At 44.2% G+C, this 19001-nt stretch overlaps 1 protein-coding gene across 1 annotated transcript in view; it reads right to left on the bottom strand.

The window, feature by feature from the left end:
- tbxtb (T-box transcription factor Tb) overlaps positions 1–17286 on the bottom strand; it is a gene marked incomplete at its 3' end in the record, with an annotated part of 31576 nt that extends 14290 nt beyond the window's left edge. The window contains exons 1-7 of the mRNA XM_084321418.1: positions 17063–17286; positions 16563–16827; positions 16279–16413; positions 14481–14542; positions 14280–14341; positions 13990–14163; positions 12121–12238 (exon numbers count right to left, since the gene is read on the bottom strand). Coding sequence (XP_084177544.1) covers positions 12121–12238; positions 13990–14163; positions 14280–14341; positions 14481–14542; positions 16279–16413; positions 16563–16827; positions 17063–17274 — 1028 coding nt within the window. The 5' untranslated portion in view covers positions 17275–17286. The remainder of the gene's footprint in view (positions 1–12120; positions 12239–13989; positions 14164–14279; positions 14342–14480; positions 14543–16278; positions 16414–16562; positions 16828–17062) is intronic.
- Positions 17287–19001: the final 1715 nt, after the last annotated feature.

Genomic DNA, 19001 nt, shown 5'->3' with positions numbered 1-19001 from the left:
ACAACAGATAAGAACCAGGAAGTGACACGTCAACTAAAACACCATAGAGGAGGAGTAGGTCGCCACCTAGTGGCGGAGGGGGGGTAGTGCTGGGGAGTTTTCATTACCCATAGGGGAATATTTAGATATAGGTCTGTACTACCATCTAGTGGCAGAAGGGGGGAATGATTAAATAAGAATTGCACAGAGAGAGATGAGATGCGGTTAATTAAATAAGTTTAATTATGAAATAAGAGGGAGTTCGATCTCCAGTGGGGCCTTCTCACACCTAATAAATAGGCAGAGTCTTGAAGACATGTCACCAGAAGAACTGGCGCGCGCTGGGGGTCAACCTGGGATGAACAGATAGAGCGCGGAGTGGGTATCGTTTAGCTGCGGGTGTCACGCCGGAAGACAAACAGGGAACAGCCCTGTAGGACAGATTATGGGTGTGGAGAAGGTGGTAGACTAATAGCAAAACAAGGGAAGTCGAATGTACAGACGACTGCTGATGTTGTGTCTCTGCTTTCAGCGGGGGGAGACACCGACAGCGGTGGAGACGACCAGGAGACAGACTGGAGGAGGAGGAAGCCGCAGGGGCCAGGCACCGCAGCCTGGTACACAGATCATCCACGACGAGAGAGAGACGGCAGCGGTGGAGGAGCAGATGTGGAGAGGACAGCCAGAGACACTGAGCAGTAGCAGACCAGGGGAGACATTTTTGCCTAGGGGATCCGCCCTGGGAGGGGGACCAGCTCAGGAAAGGAGCCGTCACTGAAAGGGGCCCTTGCCCTAGGAGACGGGACCGGCCCAAGATGGGAGGTGTACTGTAAGAGGGAACGGAGCGCTCTGATTTGGACGTGGGGTGTACCTAACAGGGGGGGCCGAAGGGTTCAGGTGTGTTGTCTGAAAAGTTGCAATCTGTGTTTTTCTCTGTCTCTCTCTCTCTCTCTCTCTCTCTCTCTCCTCCCTGACCGTTGTTTATCCTTTCTGGTTTGGGTGTGATGCGGGTAATGGAAAACAATAAGGAAAACAGCAGACGGAGGGGCCCTCATTGTTATGAGTCTATTTTTGTGTATAATTAATTGAAAAACCAAGTAGTCTGTTGATTCTGAAGGTTGATTAAGAATCAAAGGGGGGAATGAAGGATTTGGGGTGCTTTTTCAATGGATGTGATGTATAGATTGGGGGGAGATGACCACAGCTAAAACGGTGAGATCGAAATGTGCATGGAAGACGGTGATAGAACGGTGGTTCAGGGTTTCACAAGCACACTGCCAGCGAGAGTGTTTGTTTTGAATTCCGATTGGAAGACAAAACAAAGATAAGGGGCCACAGAGGCAGAGCGCGATGGAGGTTTTGACAGTAACTGCGTTTTGATGTGTGTAAAGGTTATTTAGCAGTTGTCATGACAGCGCGGCACATGACAACCAGAAAGGGGTGGGCCGTCGTTGCGACAACGAAGATCTATAAGTCGAACAGTGTTTCCGGGTGTGAGGCAGACCAAAGAAACAAATCCCACAGGAGGGAAGGGACCAAGAGACTCTCTCCTCTTATCACAGAGGGGGGGGGGGGAGAATGCCACATCATCATTAGCTTCGGCTACCACGAGGATGGTCTTGGCTAACGAACAGGCCTGACCATTGTTGGACTGAAATAGCAGAGGGACAATAGACTGGACCGAAAGATCATTAGATAGACTGAACACACCGAAATATCATTAGAATAGACTCTTCAAGGACAATACAATCTGTTAACATCTGAGCTGAGGTTTCTGTTTATCAAATAAACCACGCTTTTCCTTGTAAGGTATTTCACGTTGTCGAAGTGTCGGATTCTTACGGAGGTGGAGAATTATTATGGTTTGCGGATTGTACTAACGGGGTGAGATAAGGATTTAATCAACCAGTATAGGAGACGTCAGGACCATTAAAATGACACAACGCAGAGGAATTGGATGGAGAGCCAAACAGACGAAGACGTGATACTGGCCAGTTTGATCAGGATCTAACACCTGTGTGGACAGAGGTTTATTTTTTTCAAACTTCGGTTACATTAAATCCAGCGCTCGTGTGGACAGGGCCTTATTCTCTTTAAATGGTAACATAACCAACCTCCATCTCACAATAGGTGGGTTAAGGAATTACTATTATCCATAAACCTTGAAAAACTCACTCAAAGGCCCTAATGGTTCCCTTAACACTTTGGGTGCCAATCACATGTTAACACGTTTCTGGGCCCCGACCGTTGAGTGCCAAAAACGTGTTAACACGTTTCTGGGTCGTTTCTTCTTTTTTTCCGATATTTTTATTCATTATCCACCCAGGGAGCCGGTTGTCACCATAGGGAATGAGTCTGAGGTCGCCAAGGTGCAATACCGGCCGCATCCAGCTAGACGGCGGTATTGAGCACCCTTTGAAACCTTGTATCATGGCCTGTGGGTCGATCGAATGGGTCCGGGTCGTTTTTTTATTCTGCTCAAACTCAGCGTTTATAACGGTCGGATTGAGAAGAATGAAATGCTCCCGACGTATGATGTGTGGTGGATTATGTTGGCGACACGATGGACATCACTACTTGGAATCGTGATCAGATAATTGGAATATTCTTTTTGGGGTACATCCTAGTCAAGGTAAGGGCTATATGATATCAATCTTTCTTTTTAATATATCTATTTATTGGGTTTTTTCCAGTGCAACCAACATTTACAAATTATATATACTTGAAGGTTTTCTATTTGAAACACAAAACGGAATACAAAAGACAGCAGACATCAAGACAAAGTGACAGGCAGACAAACAAAAACAGTTTCAGATAGAGATTATAGTAATGGTAATAAAAAGAAATATGAAAAAATAGTAAATAATAATAAATAAATAAATAAAAAATAAAAATAAAATAAACAAGGTAAAAAAGATAACAAGACAAAAGAAAAAAAATAAGGAGATACATTTGAAAAGGTGAGTACAGCGATTCATATGTCAACCAACTCCGGTGTTTATTTGAGATTTCGTGCTCATTCCAAACCTATTGCATTGACAGGTGCATCAAAGGAGAAAGTTTGAAGGGGAGGGAGGAGTGCCTTCCGTTGACTCCTTCAGACATTAAGCACCCCCACAGTCCAAATGGAATGATAAAAAAAATTATAATAATAATAATAATAATAATTATTATTATTATTATTATTATTATTATTATTATTATTATTATTATTATTATTATTATTATTATTATTATTATTATTATTATTATTATTATTATTATTATTATTATTATTATTATTATACTTTTTTCAATTTTCTTTTTTTCATAGTCGACTAATAGTCGACTATCCAAATCCTTAGTTTAGTTTATAACGTTATTGTTTTTTACATGATGTTAGTAGCTCGCTAGCTTCCTAGCCATTCCCGAAACTCCTCCACATGCCCCGATTTAAAATGGTTCTCTCCTCTTTGTATACGTTTGTCCTCACAAACAAAGTATTCTGCCAGGGAACTTATGGACACGACAGTAGTAGTTATAAGGTTTTTGAGCTTGTAACGTTAATCAGCAGGCCGTGACCTGTAGCTAGCTAGCTTGCTAGCCGGCATGATGCGTGTCTGGGCTAAATCTGTTCTAGTCGGCACAATTTACAGACCGCCAGACCAAAATGGCTTTTATGATGTGTTGGATGCGTGCTTAGCTGGAGCTGAGGATGCAGAAATTATTCTTATTGGGGATTGGAACACGGATATGCAACAAAAAGATGCACCCGTCTTCAAATCCTACAATAGATTTTGTGATCTGCACGGCCTCAGCCAGCTAATCACACAACCCACACGTGTATGTGAGTCAACTCAGACTACCATTGACCTCATCATGACCTCTGACAAGTCCAAGATCGCCAATAAAGGGGTTATAGCATGCGGGTTAAGTGATCATGATATTCTGCACCCGCAAAAAGCTAAAACAAAAGGTTGGCTGTCACATCTAGAGACCTCAAAACCTACTCTAGCGAGGCCTTTAACCTTGAACTGGAGAGTCTGGACTGGTCAGATGAGCTCAATGGTACACTGGTTGAAGAAACATGGCTTGGCTTCAAAACCAAATTTTCAACGATACTAAACAACATGGCCCCCCTAAGAACCACCAGGGTAAAAAATAGCGCGGAGCCGTGGATGCACGCTGAAATACTGACCGCTATGAAAACCAGAGACAAAAAATGCTCTGAGTTTCGTAAAAGTCAGTCAAAGCTTACCATAAGCACGAGCAGTGAACTCCAAGCCCACGTGACTGAACTCAAACTGGAAAGAAACAGACTAAGAAATGTAAACTCCATGACCAAAACAGCAAAAAAATATTTCATCAATGACAAAACCGAGGAAAACAAAAACAAACCACGTGAACTTTGGAAATGACTCAATAACCAACTAGGCTGCAGTAAAAAACTTAAAACCAGATTCTCAAACATAAAGACGGACAACACGCTCATCACAGACAAGCTGGATGTAGCCAATTACTTAAATAGTTTCTTCACAAACATAGCCACAACACTGGTAAACAAACTACCCTCCCACTCAGGGCATTATGGGGTAGAACACATAGTAGCATACTACAAGAACCTAGGGGTCCACAAAGACGACTTCAAACTGGAAATGGTAACAACAGATGAGGTACTCAAAAAACTGAGCGCCCTCCAACCTAACAAGGCCACTGGCCATGACAACATCCCCTCCAAATTCCTCAGAGACTCAGCAGCCGCCATCACCCCAGTCATCACACACATAATAAACCTCTCCATAAAACAGGGACACGTCCCACAAGGACTTCAAAATTGCGAGAGTAACACCCCTGCACAAAAAAGGCAGTAAATTAGACCCAGGCAACTACCGCCCTGTTTCTATCCTTACCTCCATCTCGAAAGTCATGGAAAAAATTGTATACGAACAGGTCGAAAAATATCCCGCGGAAAAAAATCTAATCTACGAATTCCAATCTGGCTTCAGAACATCCCACTCCACTGACACATGCCTTCTCTATTTAAACGACCACATCAAACAAGAGGTGGACGCGGGCAAATACTGCGGCATGGTCATGCTGGACCTCCAAAAGGCCTTCGACACTGTCAATCACACCATTCTGATTGACAAGCTAAAAGCAATTGGTTTTGATAGTCTATCAGTGAGCTGGATGCAATCCTACCTGGAGGGGAGAGAGCAGATGGTGGAGGTAAACGGTACCCTACCCCCCCCCCCCCCCTCACAGTAAGCTGTGGTGTTCCACAAGGAAGCATACTAGGTCCGCTACTGTTCCTAATTTATGCAAATGACATGTCGTCAGCTTGTGACTGTAACTTGTTCCTGTTTGCGGACGACTCAGCCCTGCTGGTCTCTGACAAGAACAGGTTACAGGTTGAAAAAACCCTCAGCTCGGAACTAGGCAAAATCTGCATATGGCTCGCTGATAACAAACTATCATTACACATGGGCAAAACAGATTCCATTCTCTTCGGTTCAAATAACAAACTCAGCAAGACCGATGGCTTCTCAGTTACAGTGGGTGACAATATTGTCACAAGGAAAGAAGATATTACCTACCTGGGTTCAATCCTAGAGGCAAATCTTTCCTGTGACAAAATGGCATCCAATGTAATAAAAAAAGTCAACCAACGAACTCGATTCTTGTACCGGATCTCCTCACTGGTAAACAAGAATACCCTGAAGACTCTGGCAGGAGCACTCATTCAAGGGTACTACGACTATGCTTGCACCTCATGGTACCAAAGCCCTCAAAGGCGCTAAAAACAAAATTACAAACATCTCAAAACAAACTGGTCAGACTACTGCTTGACCTTACTCCTAGAACCCACCTCACCCCTGCCCACTTTGACAACCTAGGATGGCTTAGAGTAGACGACAGAGTACAGCAACTTGCAATGGGCCTGGTCTACAAGATACACTACACGACCAAGGTACCCATGTACATGTCAAAATACTTCCCAAAGGTCAGTGAATACCACGATCACAACACCAGAGGGAGCTCCACAAATCATGTTAAACCCAGATTCGGCTCAAACAAGGGACTAAACACGTTTCGCAATTATGCCACATCAATGTGGAACGCACTACCCAAAGCTGTAAAGGAATGTGAATCACTACCCACTTTCAAAAACACTCTAAAAAAACACCTACGGGAGACTGCAATTCGAAACTGGCCCCTGTAAATGTCCTAACACAACCCCCTCCAATGTACAGTAAAAATGACCAAGTATGGTCTTGTCAATATTCCAATGTACAGTGTTGCTTGTACAGTTGTACAGTGTCCCCCACCCACCCCTCCTACCCAACCCCCCCCCCCCCCCACTCCTACCCAACCTCCCCCCACCCACCCAACCACCTCCAATGTACAGTACCCCCCCGCCCACCTACCCAACCTCCTCCAATGTACAGTTTCTACGTCAAATGTATATACTTCTTTTCTGGACTCTTTTCGTATCACAAACAGTACTGTATTTGCAAATCTGGTATGTCATAAATGTATAGATGTAGCAGTACTGTCTATCTGTCTGTCATATATGTTACAATGAATTGAAAATGGGGGACCCTGATGTAAACAAGACGAAAGTCTTTCTCTGGTCTGCATCCCCTTAACAATTGTATGTATTGAGCTGTACTGTACTGTACCCATTCTGCAATCTGTTAATAAAGTTTTCAATCAATCAATCAATCAGTGCTTGCCCCACAGGTCTGAGAAGAGGACCTGCACATTTTACTCGTTCCCGAAACTCCTCTACATGCCCCAATTTAAAATGGTTCATGACAGGTGAGATAATTGACGGAAGGACTGATTCTAAATGTATTGCTAGGAGCTTGGCTAAGATTTTATAGTCGACATTTAGTAGGCTGATTGGACGATATGAAGCACATTCCAGAGGGTCTTTGTTTTTTTTAAGTATTAGAGAGATCGTGGCTAAGGTAAGAGTCTGTGGGAGAGTGCCATTTACATTTAGTTTAGAATAGGGGCTATCTTAGGAAGAAACTTCTTGTAGAACTCGGCTGTGTAGCCGTCTGGTCCTGGGCCCTCATTTATCAACAATTCTTAGAAAGTGTTCTATTTTCGTTGTTAAGCACAGAATTTAGAATGTGTGTACGTACAGAAAAATCGGGATTTATCACATGTGCGTAGACGTGTCCCACGCACACTCTGTGTTGATAAATACAATTTGTTCTACGCTCCGTGCTCGAAATGTGGAAAAGTGGACTAAGCCGAGCGCGACAGGCTGACAGACATGTACACGGTACGGTGATGTCGGATATGATATCTATTAACTTAACGACCATTGCTGCCTGGGCAGCGCAAACACTAATAAAGACCGTTAACCACTGTTTGCCATTGGTGTCATTAATAACCATGCTGGAATATGACTGCTTTTTCTTCGTTTCGTTCGATTAATACCCAGGGATTAAAGTTCTCCGTCAATTTCATTCCAAATCGCGACGGATTTTCCGTAAATGTTCTACCTGCATATGATTTGTAGAGGCATACAATCTATTTTGATGTCGGTATTAGGTAGCCTATATAAACAATAATACGAGAGCATATACAGGAACCTTTCTATTCACATAACTGCATTTGTGATGGAGCTTTGACAGCTACAACCCTCCTAATGTACAGTCTCCTCCCCACCGTATGTATAAGACTCCCAGGGGCCACTACGAGTACCTGGTAATGCCGTTCGGCCTCACCAACGCTCCGGCGGTATTCCAGGCGCTCATGAACGACGTCCTTTGTGACATGCTGGAGGAGTTTGTGGTAGTATACCTAGACGACATCCTCATTTTCTCCAAGACCCTCGAGGAACACATCCAGCATGTCTGCCGTGTGCTGGAGCGCCTCCTCCACAATCGGCTCTTCGTCAAGGCAGAGAAGTGCCGATTCCACTCCGACTCCGTCGATTACCTGGGCTTCATCGTGGAGAGAGGCTTGACCCGAGCTGACCCTCGCAAGATCCGGGCCGTGGAGGAGTGGCCGGAACCCACCTCTCGGAAGGAGTTACAGAGCTTCCTCGGGTTCGCCAACTTCTACCGAAGATTCATCCGGAACTACAGTCAAGTTGCGGAACTGCTTACCAGGCTGACCTCTCCCGCCCTGCCGTTCGACTGGTCCCCAGCGGCGTGCGCTGCGTTCCGCTCCCTCAAGAAGAGGTTCACTTCCGCCCCAATCTTGCTCCATCCAGACCCCAAGAGACAGTTCATCGTAGAGGTGGACGCCTCGGATACTGGACTAGGAGCTATCTTATCCCAGCGGTCGGCAACGGACCAGAAGGTACATCCGTGCGCCTTCTACTCGCGTCGTTTCCTCCCTGCCGAGAGGAACTATGACATCGGCAATCGGGAGCTGCTGGCGGTTGTGGCTGCCTTGGAGGAGTGGCGTCATTGGCTAGAGGGGGCCGAGGAGCCATTTACCATTTGGACGGACCACAAGAACCTGACGTACATCCGTGCTTCCAAGCGCCTCAATGGCCGGCAGGCAAGATGGGCCAGCTTCCTCAGTCGGTTCGACTTCTCGCTGACGTTTCGCCCTGGTTCCCGCAACACGAAGGCCGACTCCCTGTCCCGGTTACACTCCAAGGGGGCTCCAACCACTGAGGACCCAACTCCCATCCTCCCAGAGGCCAGGGTGGTAGGAGTAGTCACCTTGGGCATCGAGGGGGTGGTAAGGCGTGCCCTACGCTTCCATCGCGCTCCAGGCAATGTACCGGTTCATCGTCTCTTCGTCCCCGACTCGGTCCGGTCCCGGGTCCTCCAGTGGGGCCATACCAGCCGGTTCGCCTGCCACCCGGGCGTTCATCGCACGTTCTCCTTCCTGGCTCGTCGATTCTGGTGGTCCACCATGAGGAACGACGTCAAGGAGTTCGTACTGGCCTGCGCAGTCTGCGCCCGCAGCAAGGCCTCCCACCAGGCACCCTCCGGGCTATTGCAGCCGCTTCCCATTCCGAGCCGTCCTTGGTCCCATGTGGCGTTGGACTTCGTCACGGGTCTTCCTTCTTCCCAGGGGAACACGTGCCTACTGACCGTGGTGGATCGGTTCAGCAAGGGGGTTCACCTCGTGGCCCTTCCCAAGCTTCCCTCGGCGGCCGAGACGGCGGACCTCCTAACACGCCACGTGTTTCGCCTCCATGGTTTTCCCTAGGACGTCGTCTCGGACCGGGGGCCCCAGTTCACTTCCCAGGTAAGCCTGTCTCTCTCAGTCCCCTGATGCCTCCTGCTCCGGAACCACCTCCTCCCGAGATGGTGGACGGTCACCCCCAGTGGCAGGTCCGCCGGTTGATGGGCGTTCGACGGCGGGGTCGGGGGTTCCAGTACCTGGTGGACTGGGAGGGGTACGGCCCGGAGGAACGGAGCTGGGTCTCCCGCCAGCTCATCGTGGATCCCGGCCTGATCGCCGACTTCCATCGTGCCCATCCGGGCAAGCCGGGTCGGGCTGGTCGCCGGGTGGCTCCCATGGAGGGGGGGGTACTGTGAGGTTTGGTCCGTTCCCCGCCACACGCTCCGTTCCTTTAAGGTACTATGTTGATTGATGCATTCCCCGCCACGCGCTCCGTTCCTTTAAGGTGCCGTGTTGATTGGTGCATTCCCCGCCACACGCTTTTGGAGCAAGTATCGATCTCATCACGCAGCTGTCACAGTTTGTAATTAGCGCCCCTGAAGGCTTTATATACACAGACCTTCTTGCTATCGTTGTCGGGTCGTTCTGGAATACAACTGCTTTGCCTGCTTTTTTCCCGTTGCTGTTTCCTGGTCTATATTCTCTCCAGGACCTTTCTGTGGAGAACTGTTTGGAGCTGCGCCTTGTTACCCATTACGCGTTGCACTTGGGTGAGTGGAATCAAACCCCTCTGGATAATTTGGATTATGTGTTATTGAAGAAACACAGAAGATATCCTTTTGTTTGCTCTGGATAAGTTCTGATTGTGTGTTATTGAAGAAACACTGAAGAGATCATTTTGTTTGCTCTGGATAATTCTGATTGTGTGTTATTGAAGAAGCACTGAAGATATAATTTTGTTTGCACTGGACTCAGCCGGATTGTGTGTTATAGAAGAAGCACTGAAGACATCTTTTGTTTGCACTGACTCTGCTAATTGTGTGTTGGGGAAAACACTGATACCTATCTCTTTCTCCGTTTCCCACCTCGAGGAAGAGCTGGGAGTATCTGCAGAGCCGCTACAACATCATATGCCAAATTCCCACCACTGTCGCCAGGAGGATTCTGCAGAGCGGCTGATGACTCTGCCGGAGGCAGTCTCCCCGTTTGTTTGATTACTGTACCTATTCCATCTTTTGACTCTGTAAATAAATACGCCCTAGCATTTGGCTAACTCTGAACTTCCTGTCTGTGCCGTTGCGTTTGAGGTCGGTTACAAACCATAACAGTATCCATAGCTATAATATAGAATATAGTTATAGCTCTACAAACAAGGTGACGGATTCCTATCTATCTAACGTTGGCGTTGCTACAGAGGGCTGTGTCTAATGGCTGGCATTGAAAGTGTTAACATCTTTGAGAAGACCTGGAGACCCCTTTTAAAGCACATAGAATCATCGACATCCCTGCAGTGTTAATTTTGGCAGCTATTTTAATTTTAGTTTTAGTCTTAGTCATGTGTCAAATGCAAATTTTTTGTTTTCATCATATTTAGTCACCTTCATTTATTTTTCTTTTAGTCAGTTTTACTCAACTACAGGTCTGAGTATTTCAGTTTTAGTCCGTTTTAGTCTCAATTTAGTCTTTTTTGTTTTAGTCTAGATTTAGTCGCAGAAAACAGATGACATTTTCGTTAATGAAAGAAAAGGCATTTTATTCTCTTGTAATGCAATTATATGTACCGCTACAGAAAGTCAAATTCACATTAATTTCTATTGGGATCATAGATTGATGTAGACGCCCCTCTCCCCACTCCACCCATAACGTAATGAGTTAAATATGTAAACAGTTAAAGACCCTCACCAGCAGTGGTGCAGTCGTAATATGGGCCAAGGCCAAACGCCACGTGCACGCGCGCTCCCGCGCACGCGCATACATGGCTCTCTCCTCTTTCATGAGGCGGAGCTGGGGACGAGACGGGCGGTCTTTTGTCACATAACACACGCCCAACACTCCACACGCACACACGCACACACACACACACACACACACACACACACACACACACACACACACACACACACACACACACACACACACACACACACACACACACACAGTGTCACAGTCTAGGTGATAAGTGCCGGCCGGGGTATACGGCGCGACGAGTCATTTTTGTGTCGTCGCGCCATATAGGCACCCCGGCCGGCACTTATCACCTAGACTTTGCATAATAATAGGATGCGCGCACTTCTGCCTCAGTGACGTAGCCTAAACGTCGTTTGACCGCATATGCCCACCACTGCATACCTGCTCACCAGTCTTAAAATAACAAAAACAGTAAAGTGAACCGAACATTTCCACAGCCCATGTGAAGCAGACATGACCCCTGGTTGTACAAAAATAATATATATACATTATAGAGCATAGTAGTGCTCCACATATATACACCATAAGACATAATCAAACCAATCGTTTTAGTCTTAGTCATGTGTCAAATGCTCCTTTTTCGTTTTCATCATATTTAGTCACCTTCATTTATTTTTCATTTTAGTCTTAGTCAGTTTTAGTCTCTATTTTGTCTTTTTTGTTTTAGTCTAGATTTAGTCAGGGGAAAAAGCTTTGTTGACAACCATATTTAGTCATCATTTTCGTTGACAAAATTAACACTGCATCCCTGCCTGACTGTGATGATTGAGCCTCCCCCCTCCCCTCTGTTTTTCTCCCCTATTTTAATTAATTTCTTTCAAATTGTTTGTCTTCTCACCGCAGTTATATCAGTATCGTAGTACTTTTTTCTTTCTGTCACATATATATATATATATATTTTTTTTGTATTATATGTATGTTTGTTATCGCTCTCCGTGAGTGGGGGGGGGGGATGTATAATTTGTATAACTATCTGTACTTTTTACTTTTTTGAAAACGTCCAATAAAGAAAGTTATTAAAGAAAAATAAGTACCACCGGGACCCTACCCCCACCAACCATAGTGAGAACTCCTGAATCCACCAACCTGGAGTTGCTGTGGGTGATGGGCATCATGCTGGAGTGGGAGGGCATTTGGAGACCGGACCAGTTATCATGGCTGGACAGCATCGACAGACAGGCTGAGGAGTTATCAGAGTACCCGGCTGCAAGACAGAGATAGAGACATAGGATGGTTTGAACAGATCCTTCCCAAATTAGGCTGCGGTTAGACTTTCGTTTCATTTTCAGATGAGTTTCGCCGCAACGTAGCGGGAGGTGGGTCACACTTTCGTTTCGTCACCTGAGCACAGTGATGTAGTACACTGCCAAAGCAGTAGGTGGCGAACATGAAGGCAATTTTCAACCAATCAGAACTTGAATGTGCCAATACACTTCCTGCAAAGAAAATGTCAACAAGGCAGGCGCCGCCATCTTTGCCTATTTACCCAATGCAGCACTTCTTTTTCAGCAAAGTGTAATAAAAGTGCAATAAACAAAACCGATACATTCACTGTGTGTTCTGCCTCTCATTTGTTGATGAAACAAAACTAACATCAACACAAGTGACCACCAAGAGCGGATAGTTTAGTCTCAAAAAAGATCGGTGACTTTGTTAGCTACATTGTTAGCTGCATGCTAACGTGAATGGAATATGCCATTATAACAGTATAGCATTGTGGCTAGAAGCTAACGTTAGCTCACGCTAGTTAGCCAGCACCAAACTGATGATATCGGGAGCTATCAGTAGCTAGATAACATTAGAGACAACGCCGTGTGTATTAAACAAAGGTGAATAGATGACTGGGCCATTTTGTTTAATGCTTGTTAAGATTGAAAGAGGAGCTCTGAGCTAACAGGGTCTGATAGCTAACGTTAGCCAGCTGCTCATGCAATCGGTAATGCTAGCAGAATGAATGGATGTAAACTTTATTTAACATATTGCATAATAGGTACAATACAATACGGCTCAATACAAACAATTGTTAAGGGAATGCAGACTGTTGTAGCTTGGACTGGGGTCCTTATAACAATAACTTGACAACACATGGTAGCTGCAGCTATTTGGGACAGCTCTGCTGTCACCGGAAAGGCACGCAGATGGTATCTACTGCGCATGGGCGTTTTCGCAACAACGGCTCCGTGCAGATTACACGACTGTTGTCGGCGAGTTTTGGCGCTACTCCAAAACGGAAAACACAATTTAGTGTTTTCAGTAGGGCCACAACGTATCCGCCAAAAAACGCATTTCTGTGTAAAAGGGACAGCAAACGTATTCAAAAACGTATAAAAACGAGCACAAAAACAGTCAGTGTAACAAGCGCCTTAGAGACATGCAGGGTGTAGCTATGGGCTATACCTGTTTGCCTTGCAGAGCCCCTTGTATGATTGGTGATGATAGGTGGGCTAGGCCCACCTGCTTTTCTCTGGGCCCACCTACACTCATATTTCTGGCTATGCCTCACATGTATTCTTACAAAATTATTACTTGAAAGTAAAACTCACTATGGAATATTGTTGACATTAAGAGTTATCTTTACAAACTAGACTTTACAAACCAAATCATTGACATTTTAAAGGATGTCTAATCATCTATATTTTGAATTTAGATATTGAGCAATGATCATTGCATAAGAAAATACATCACTATTCCCCAGCATGCCGACACCCACCCTGTTCACATCTTGTACATTTGTCAAAGTGTCTCATGGTGCTCCACAGTGAGAGCTGAAGGTGTGTGAACGCTCCCCTGCCTGCACGGACAGCTGTTTACAACTCTGAGGGTTCAGGCACACAAAGGCCAGAGGAATGCTAAACATTCCCCCGGTCTGCCAGGTTTGTTTGAGTTTCTAGTTAATAGCCAGCAGGAGAGAAGGGGTGTAGGACGCAGGAGTAGGTCCTGATGGAGGGGACTCACTGGGGGAGCTGGTCCGGTGGGTGTAGGGGTTAGTGGAGTAGGGAGCGGAGCGGTGGTTCCTCAGGGTGGAGTAGCGCTCACAGCCGTGGGAGGAGGAGAGGGGGCTCCCGAACTGGCTGTGAGGATTGGAGGAAGGGCAGAGAGAGCCCGCTCCTGGGAGAAACCAGCCACTCACTGCATGGGGCCAGACGGGACACAAAAAAGATGAAGTCATGCCAGAACGGTTGCTTGTGCTTGGAAAATGTGGGGTGACTGAAATATGAATCCACAACAATCCATAACATACTCACATTGAGAATAAGATGATTGTTGGTTTTCATTGGCATCTTCCATAATGTCTTTGTGATCACTTCTGCAGTGAAGGAAACATCTATTGTGAAGGAGCCATGTAATGAAATTGTTGACTGAGCCTTGTGCACTTTAATAATAATGATCAAATAAAGGTTTTATTGAGAAAGACATTTTGAAATATAGTGAACGTATAGTCTTACCTCTCTTTTGCATCTAAGAAGGCCTTGGCAAAAGGGTTATATTTGATTTTGAGAGCTGTGATCTAAAAAAAAAGTAAATAAATAAGAGCAAAATAAAACATATGACAAGGGGTTGCTGCGTCAAAAGATTGGAATCACAAAATACATGATGATGTCCTCATATGAGAACATAGTATATGGTAGGGGGGACAACAGAGACATGGGTTTAATTCTGGTCACATGTTAAACTGAACTTACAATATAATGTAAATATGTTAATTATTGACTGTAACTGCTGCGGTCAGGCAAGCGATACCGGAGTCTTAAGGCGAGCACAGAAAGACTCAGAAGATGCTTCTATCCCCAGGCCATCAGGCTGCTAAACGAACAATAAACACTATGCAACAACCATCAAATGCACACAGCACACACACCCACACGCACACACTCACTTAAACCACACAAACACACTTTATATTTATTGATAAAGGATTTGCACTACAACTCGTACACCCACTGTAAATTGTACCTAAATTGCACCTCATCCCATTTCTGCCTTGCACTATATAGTATTGTATTAGTACCCTGCACAGTATTGTATATTATATGGTAACTCAGTTACGTCTATTCTGCATCGAACATTGTACATATGTATACTGAACACTGTGACCTCATTTTTTTTTCTTCTAATTTACATGCTATACTATGTTATTTTATTTCATACTTATCTTGTCTTGCACAGTCTCTGGAGCGTAACAGTAAGAAGCATTTTGTATAAAAGTATTCTGTACTTCTGTATGACAACTATTAAAGAAACTTGAAACTTGTAAATGTTTCATGTCTATGCTTTTATTTAGTTTTATGTTACGGGATGACCGTCTTCTGTTCTGTGTAAATGTCCTGTATTGTACTGTATCTGCTTGTTGATATGCTGTACTGCTCCAAAAGATTTATACAAATTTGAATGACCAAAAAAAAATATCACACAGTGTCAAATGCTGTGCGTAAAATTACGCGCAGACATTTTACGCACGCACAAAATACACATTTGTATAATTATCACAGCCAGGCATGCGTTGTTCATGGCACGGGGTACCACTCAGTGGTACCTCACTGAGTATTAAAGATTTGAGCAGAAGCGCGTGCACGCACATGCACGCGCTCGCGAGAACGCGCTGCGCTCGGCTCGGCTCGTGTTTACCTGCCGAGTCCCGGGCCCCGGCGCTACCTCGCATTATCATAACAATAGCCACTATAGGCTGGTGTCTTCAACCAGTCTGGGACTCTTTGTGATGTAAATATGGAACGTCCCAAGTTGCCGCTGCCCACAGACCCCCACCCACCACCACTCACCCCCGGACAACAACACACTCTGCAAACAGCAGCAACCCGGGACATTCTACATATCTACATCACAAACTTCGGGACTGAGTAGATAATTAATTAATCTTCTCTTTATTTTTATTATTTATATTAAAACTGAATCAAACCATAAACAAGGTTGCCTGTTGGGATGTTAGATCCTAATGTGAAAAACTGATTTTATATGTCTGCACTTTATGTGCTCATTTTATGCCTGTCTTAATTCTGTTGTGAAGCACTTTGAGCTGCAGTTTCTGTATGAAAGGCTATACAAACAAAGTGTATTATTGTGCGCGAGGGAACATATGCGCATGCGCGCGCGGCCGCGCGCGCGCGCGGCGTCATTATCCTGCGTGGCGGCTCAGCCCATAATAACAACGCAACACTGATCACAGCTAGAGTTTCATTGTTTTCATTCATTTAATTGGTTGGCCATGGGGATGTAATTTATACCAACCTCCTCGTTTTGATAGGCTGTTACTGCGATGAACTGTGTCTCTGGGAAAGAGTGGCTTGTGATCATTCTCCGCGGCCCTCCGACGCGCACAATATGGATTCGTGGCTCGTATTTGTGCAAGGAGTTTAACATGATCTGAAATAGTAGCCGACATCAAAACTCAATAATCAACTATCATAATGCTATGACATCAATATACATTTTAGTATAAAATTGTATCAGAAATGAATGAGGCACGTTCGCACAGAAGACAATATGTCGTATAATATCCTCTTTTCTCCTACCTGACCGCCGCCGTTGAGTTTGTTGGTGAGTTTGACTTTACCGGAGGAGACGGGAGCTTTCATCCAGTGCGCCCCGAAGTTTGGCGAGTCCGGATGGATGTAGACGCAACTCGGGGTCTGGGGCTCGGGTTTGCCTCCGGGGACCCACTCCCCGTTCACATACTTCCACCTGTGGTTGTCCGCAGACACGAAGTCCAGCAAAACAGAGTACATGGCGTTCGGATCCAACCCAGAAATATTCACTTTCAGCACGGGGAACATCCGCCTTATTAATGGAAATAAATAAGTGGAAAGTGTTAAGAGTGAGAAGCCGCGTTGCTCCCAAAACGCACAAGGGCCAGATCTTTATTTTGTGTTTTCGTTAATTGGATTTGTCGATACGACTGATAATCAGTATTAAAACAAAAATAAATGAATGGTCAACTAGGAGTTAGTATGTAATATTTTTGGAAATGAAGTAGTCAACTGACAAGAAAATGTTCAGAAATGCAAGAAATTACCTGCCATTTTTAGTAACTATCATTTCATTTGTGAGCTCCTTGAATTTTTGCCAAAGTTCGTTCTCATCTAAGGATACTTTTAGCTCTCTCTCCGTGGGGTCGCCCTTCTCGCTGCCCGCCCGCTGCTCACTTTCCACGGCGCTGAGGAGATGGTCAATCCGATATTGACTAACTTTCTCGGGACACTCGCAGTCGCTGGCACCTGTGGCCATTCTGTCCAAGAGCTCCAGGATTGTAAGAATTGTATTAGGCTTCTTGAGGAAAAAACGTGTCCCCGCAATACGTCCTCTTTTGGTGTCCAAATCTAGGCCGCCTATACTTAACTATACAGAACACTGAACGTCATACATAAACTGCTCCTGGATCCGTTTCCAGATATATAGGCTGAAGTCAGGCTCCATCACAGGACAGGCCTTCGGAGGAGAGGTGGTTGGCTGGTCTCTGCTTTGATGTTTGCTGACTTGTCATTGATTGGTTGAAAGCAGCCATATCCGTGAGGTCGACAAGATGATAAGTGTTTTGAATAAAGCCGCGTAGTCCGCTTTATTACTTCAATCTGTAAATACTGACACCTATATTGAAGTCTCACTCGCAGAGCAGAGAGTAAACAGCCGCATCAACTTGTGGGGGGATCTTCAGTTTAACAGTTTCAATTTCATCTCATCATCCAATGACAGCCAGGCTGAGTATAGGCTTTTCAAGATAAGAAACATAAGAGAAAAATATAAGCATTTAAGATTTTTTAACAACCTCTAAAATGTGTTGAAGGGAAGGAGTCATAATTGTGAATTGAACACCATTAGCCACAATTAAGATATCCTGTCAGAACCCATTAGAAGATTTTGGGAAATATGATTTTCCACTAATATCTAATAATATCTGTGTACCGTCCAAATAAAAGGGAAAGGCTACTGTCTATTGAAAAATACAACAAAGTAGGTTACCATTATTGTTTACTAACACATTGAAATAATCAGGAATACATAACCAATTTGCACACAATTGGCTTCAATGGATTAAACATGCCTTCAATTATGATATCTTTAGACCTATTTTCAAATATGTAGTCATGTAGACACAAATGTCATGTCATGTTGTATTTTATAATCGTTAATTTGTTATCCAAGTGCAAAAACAACAACAACAACAACAACAAGATACTCTATTATGGTTTTATTATGTAGCCTATATAATGACATTATAAAACTAGAAAGATAATTTAGTTTGTAAAGACGCAGTAGCCTACTAATCCCAAATAATTTGAACAGTTGAAGTAACATAAAACAAAAAAGTTTCTACTTTCTATGGGAAAGAAAGATAACTATCTATATCTGACTCAAATGAAACATAATTTGAAACAGAAAAACAAAAATGTCTTTCTCATGCTTATATTACTATTATTATTATTATTATATTATTATGCATTCATTGTAGACTATAATTATTGTATCAGGGTCAGTACTATAGGAAGTGTTTACTTAATCTTAGTAACCTAGCCTACTAGAACTTGAGCTTACTCTCTACTGTTGCACTTGCTGCAAGTCACTCTCCATCAGAGTGTTTGCTAAATGCATAAAATGCATGTAAAATAAGTTAAACTCAGCTCAGCACAAAGAAATACTGTTAATTGTAAGACGTTGGTGTAGTTACTTTCTTTTTTCTTTCTTTTAGAAAACTTAAGTATAGCACAGGATCTTTTAATAGTGTGTGTCAACAGCATTTGTCATATCACATATAATTGATAACACATTTTTACATTGAACAATACAAAAAAAAGCTCAGTAATGGTTGATGAAATGCAGAACAGATAGAGTAAACATTTTATTATCTTTTAAACAAAAGAAAGTATAAAACAGTTCCTAAACTGTATACAACAAAGATTCTCCAATGGATAGAGTTCAAGTCCACACTGCATGTAGTGACATCATGAAGGAAGTGA

The sequence above is a fragment of the Notolepis coatsorum genome (genome assembly GCF_963971535.1).
Source record: "Notolepis coatsorum genome assembly, chromosome: 9".
Taxonomy (NCBI): domain Eukaryota; kingdom Metazoa; phylum Chordata; class Actinopteri; order Aulopiformes; family Paralepididae; genus Notolepis; species Notolepis coatsorum.
The sequence above is the reverse complement of the archived record's forward strand: the minus strand, read 5'-3'. Positions and strand labels throughout refer to the sequence as shown.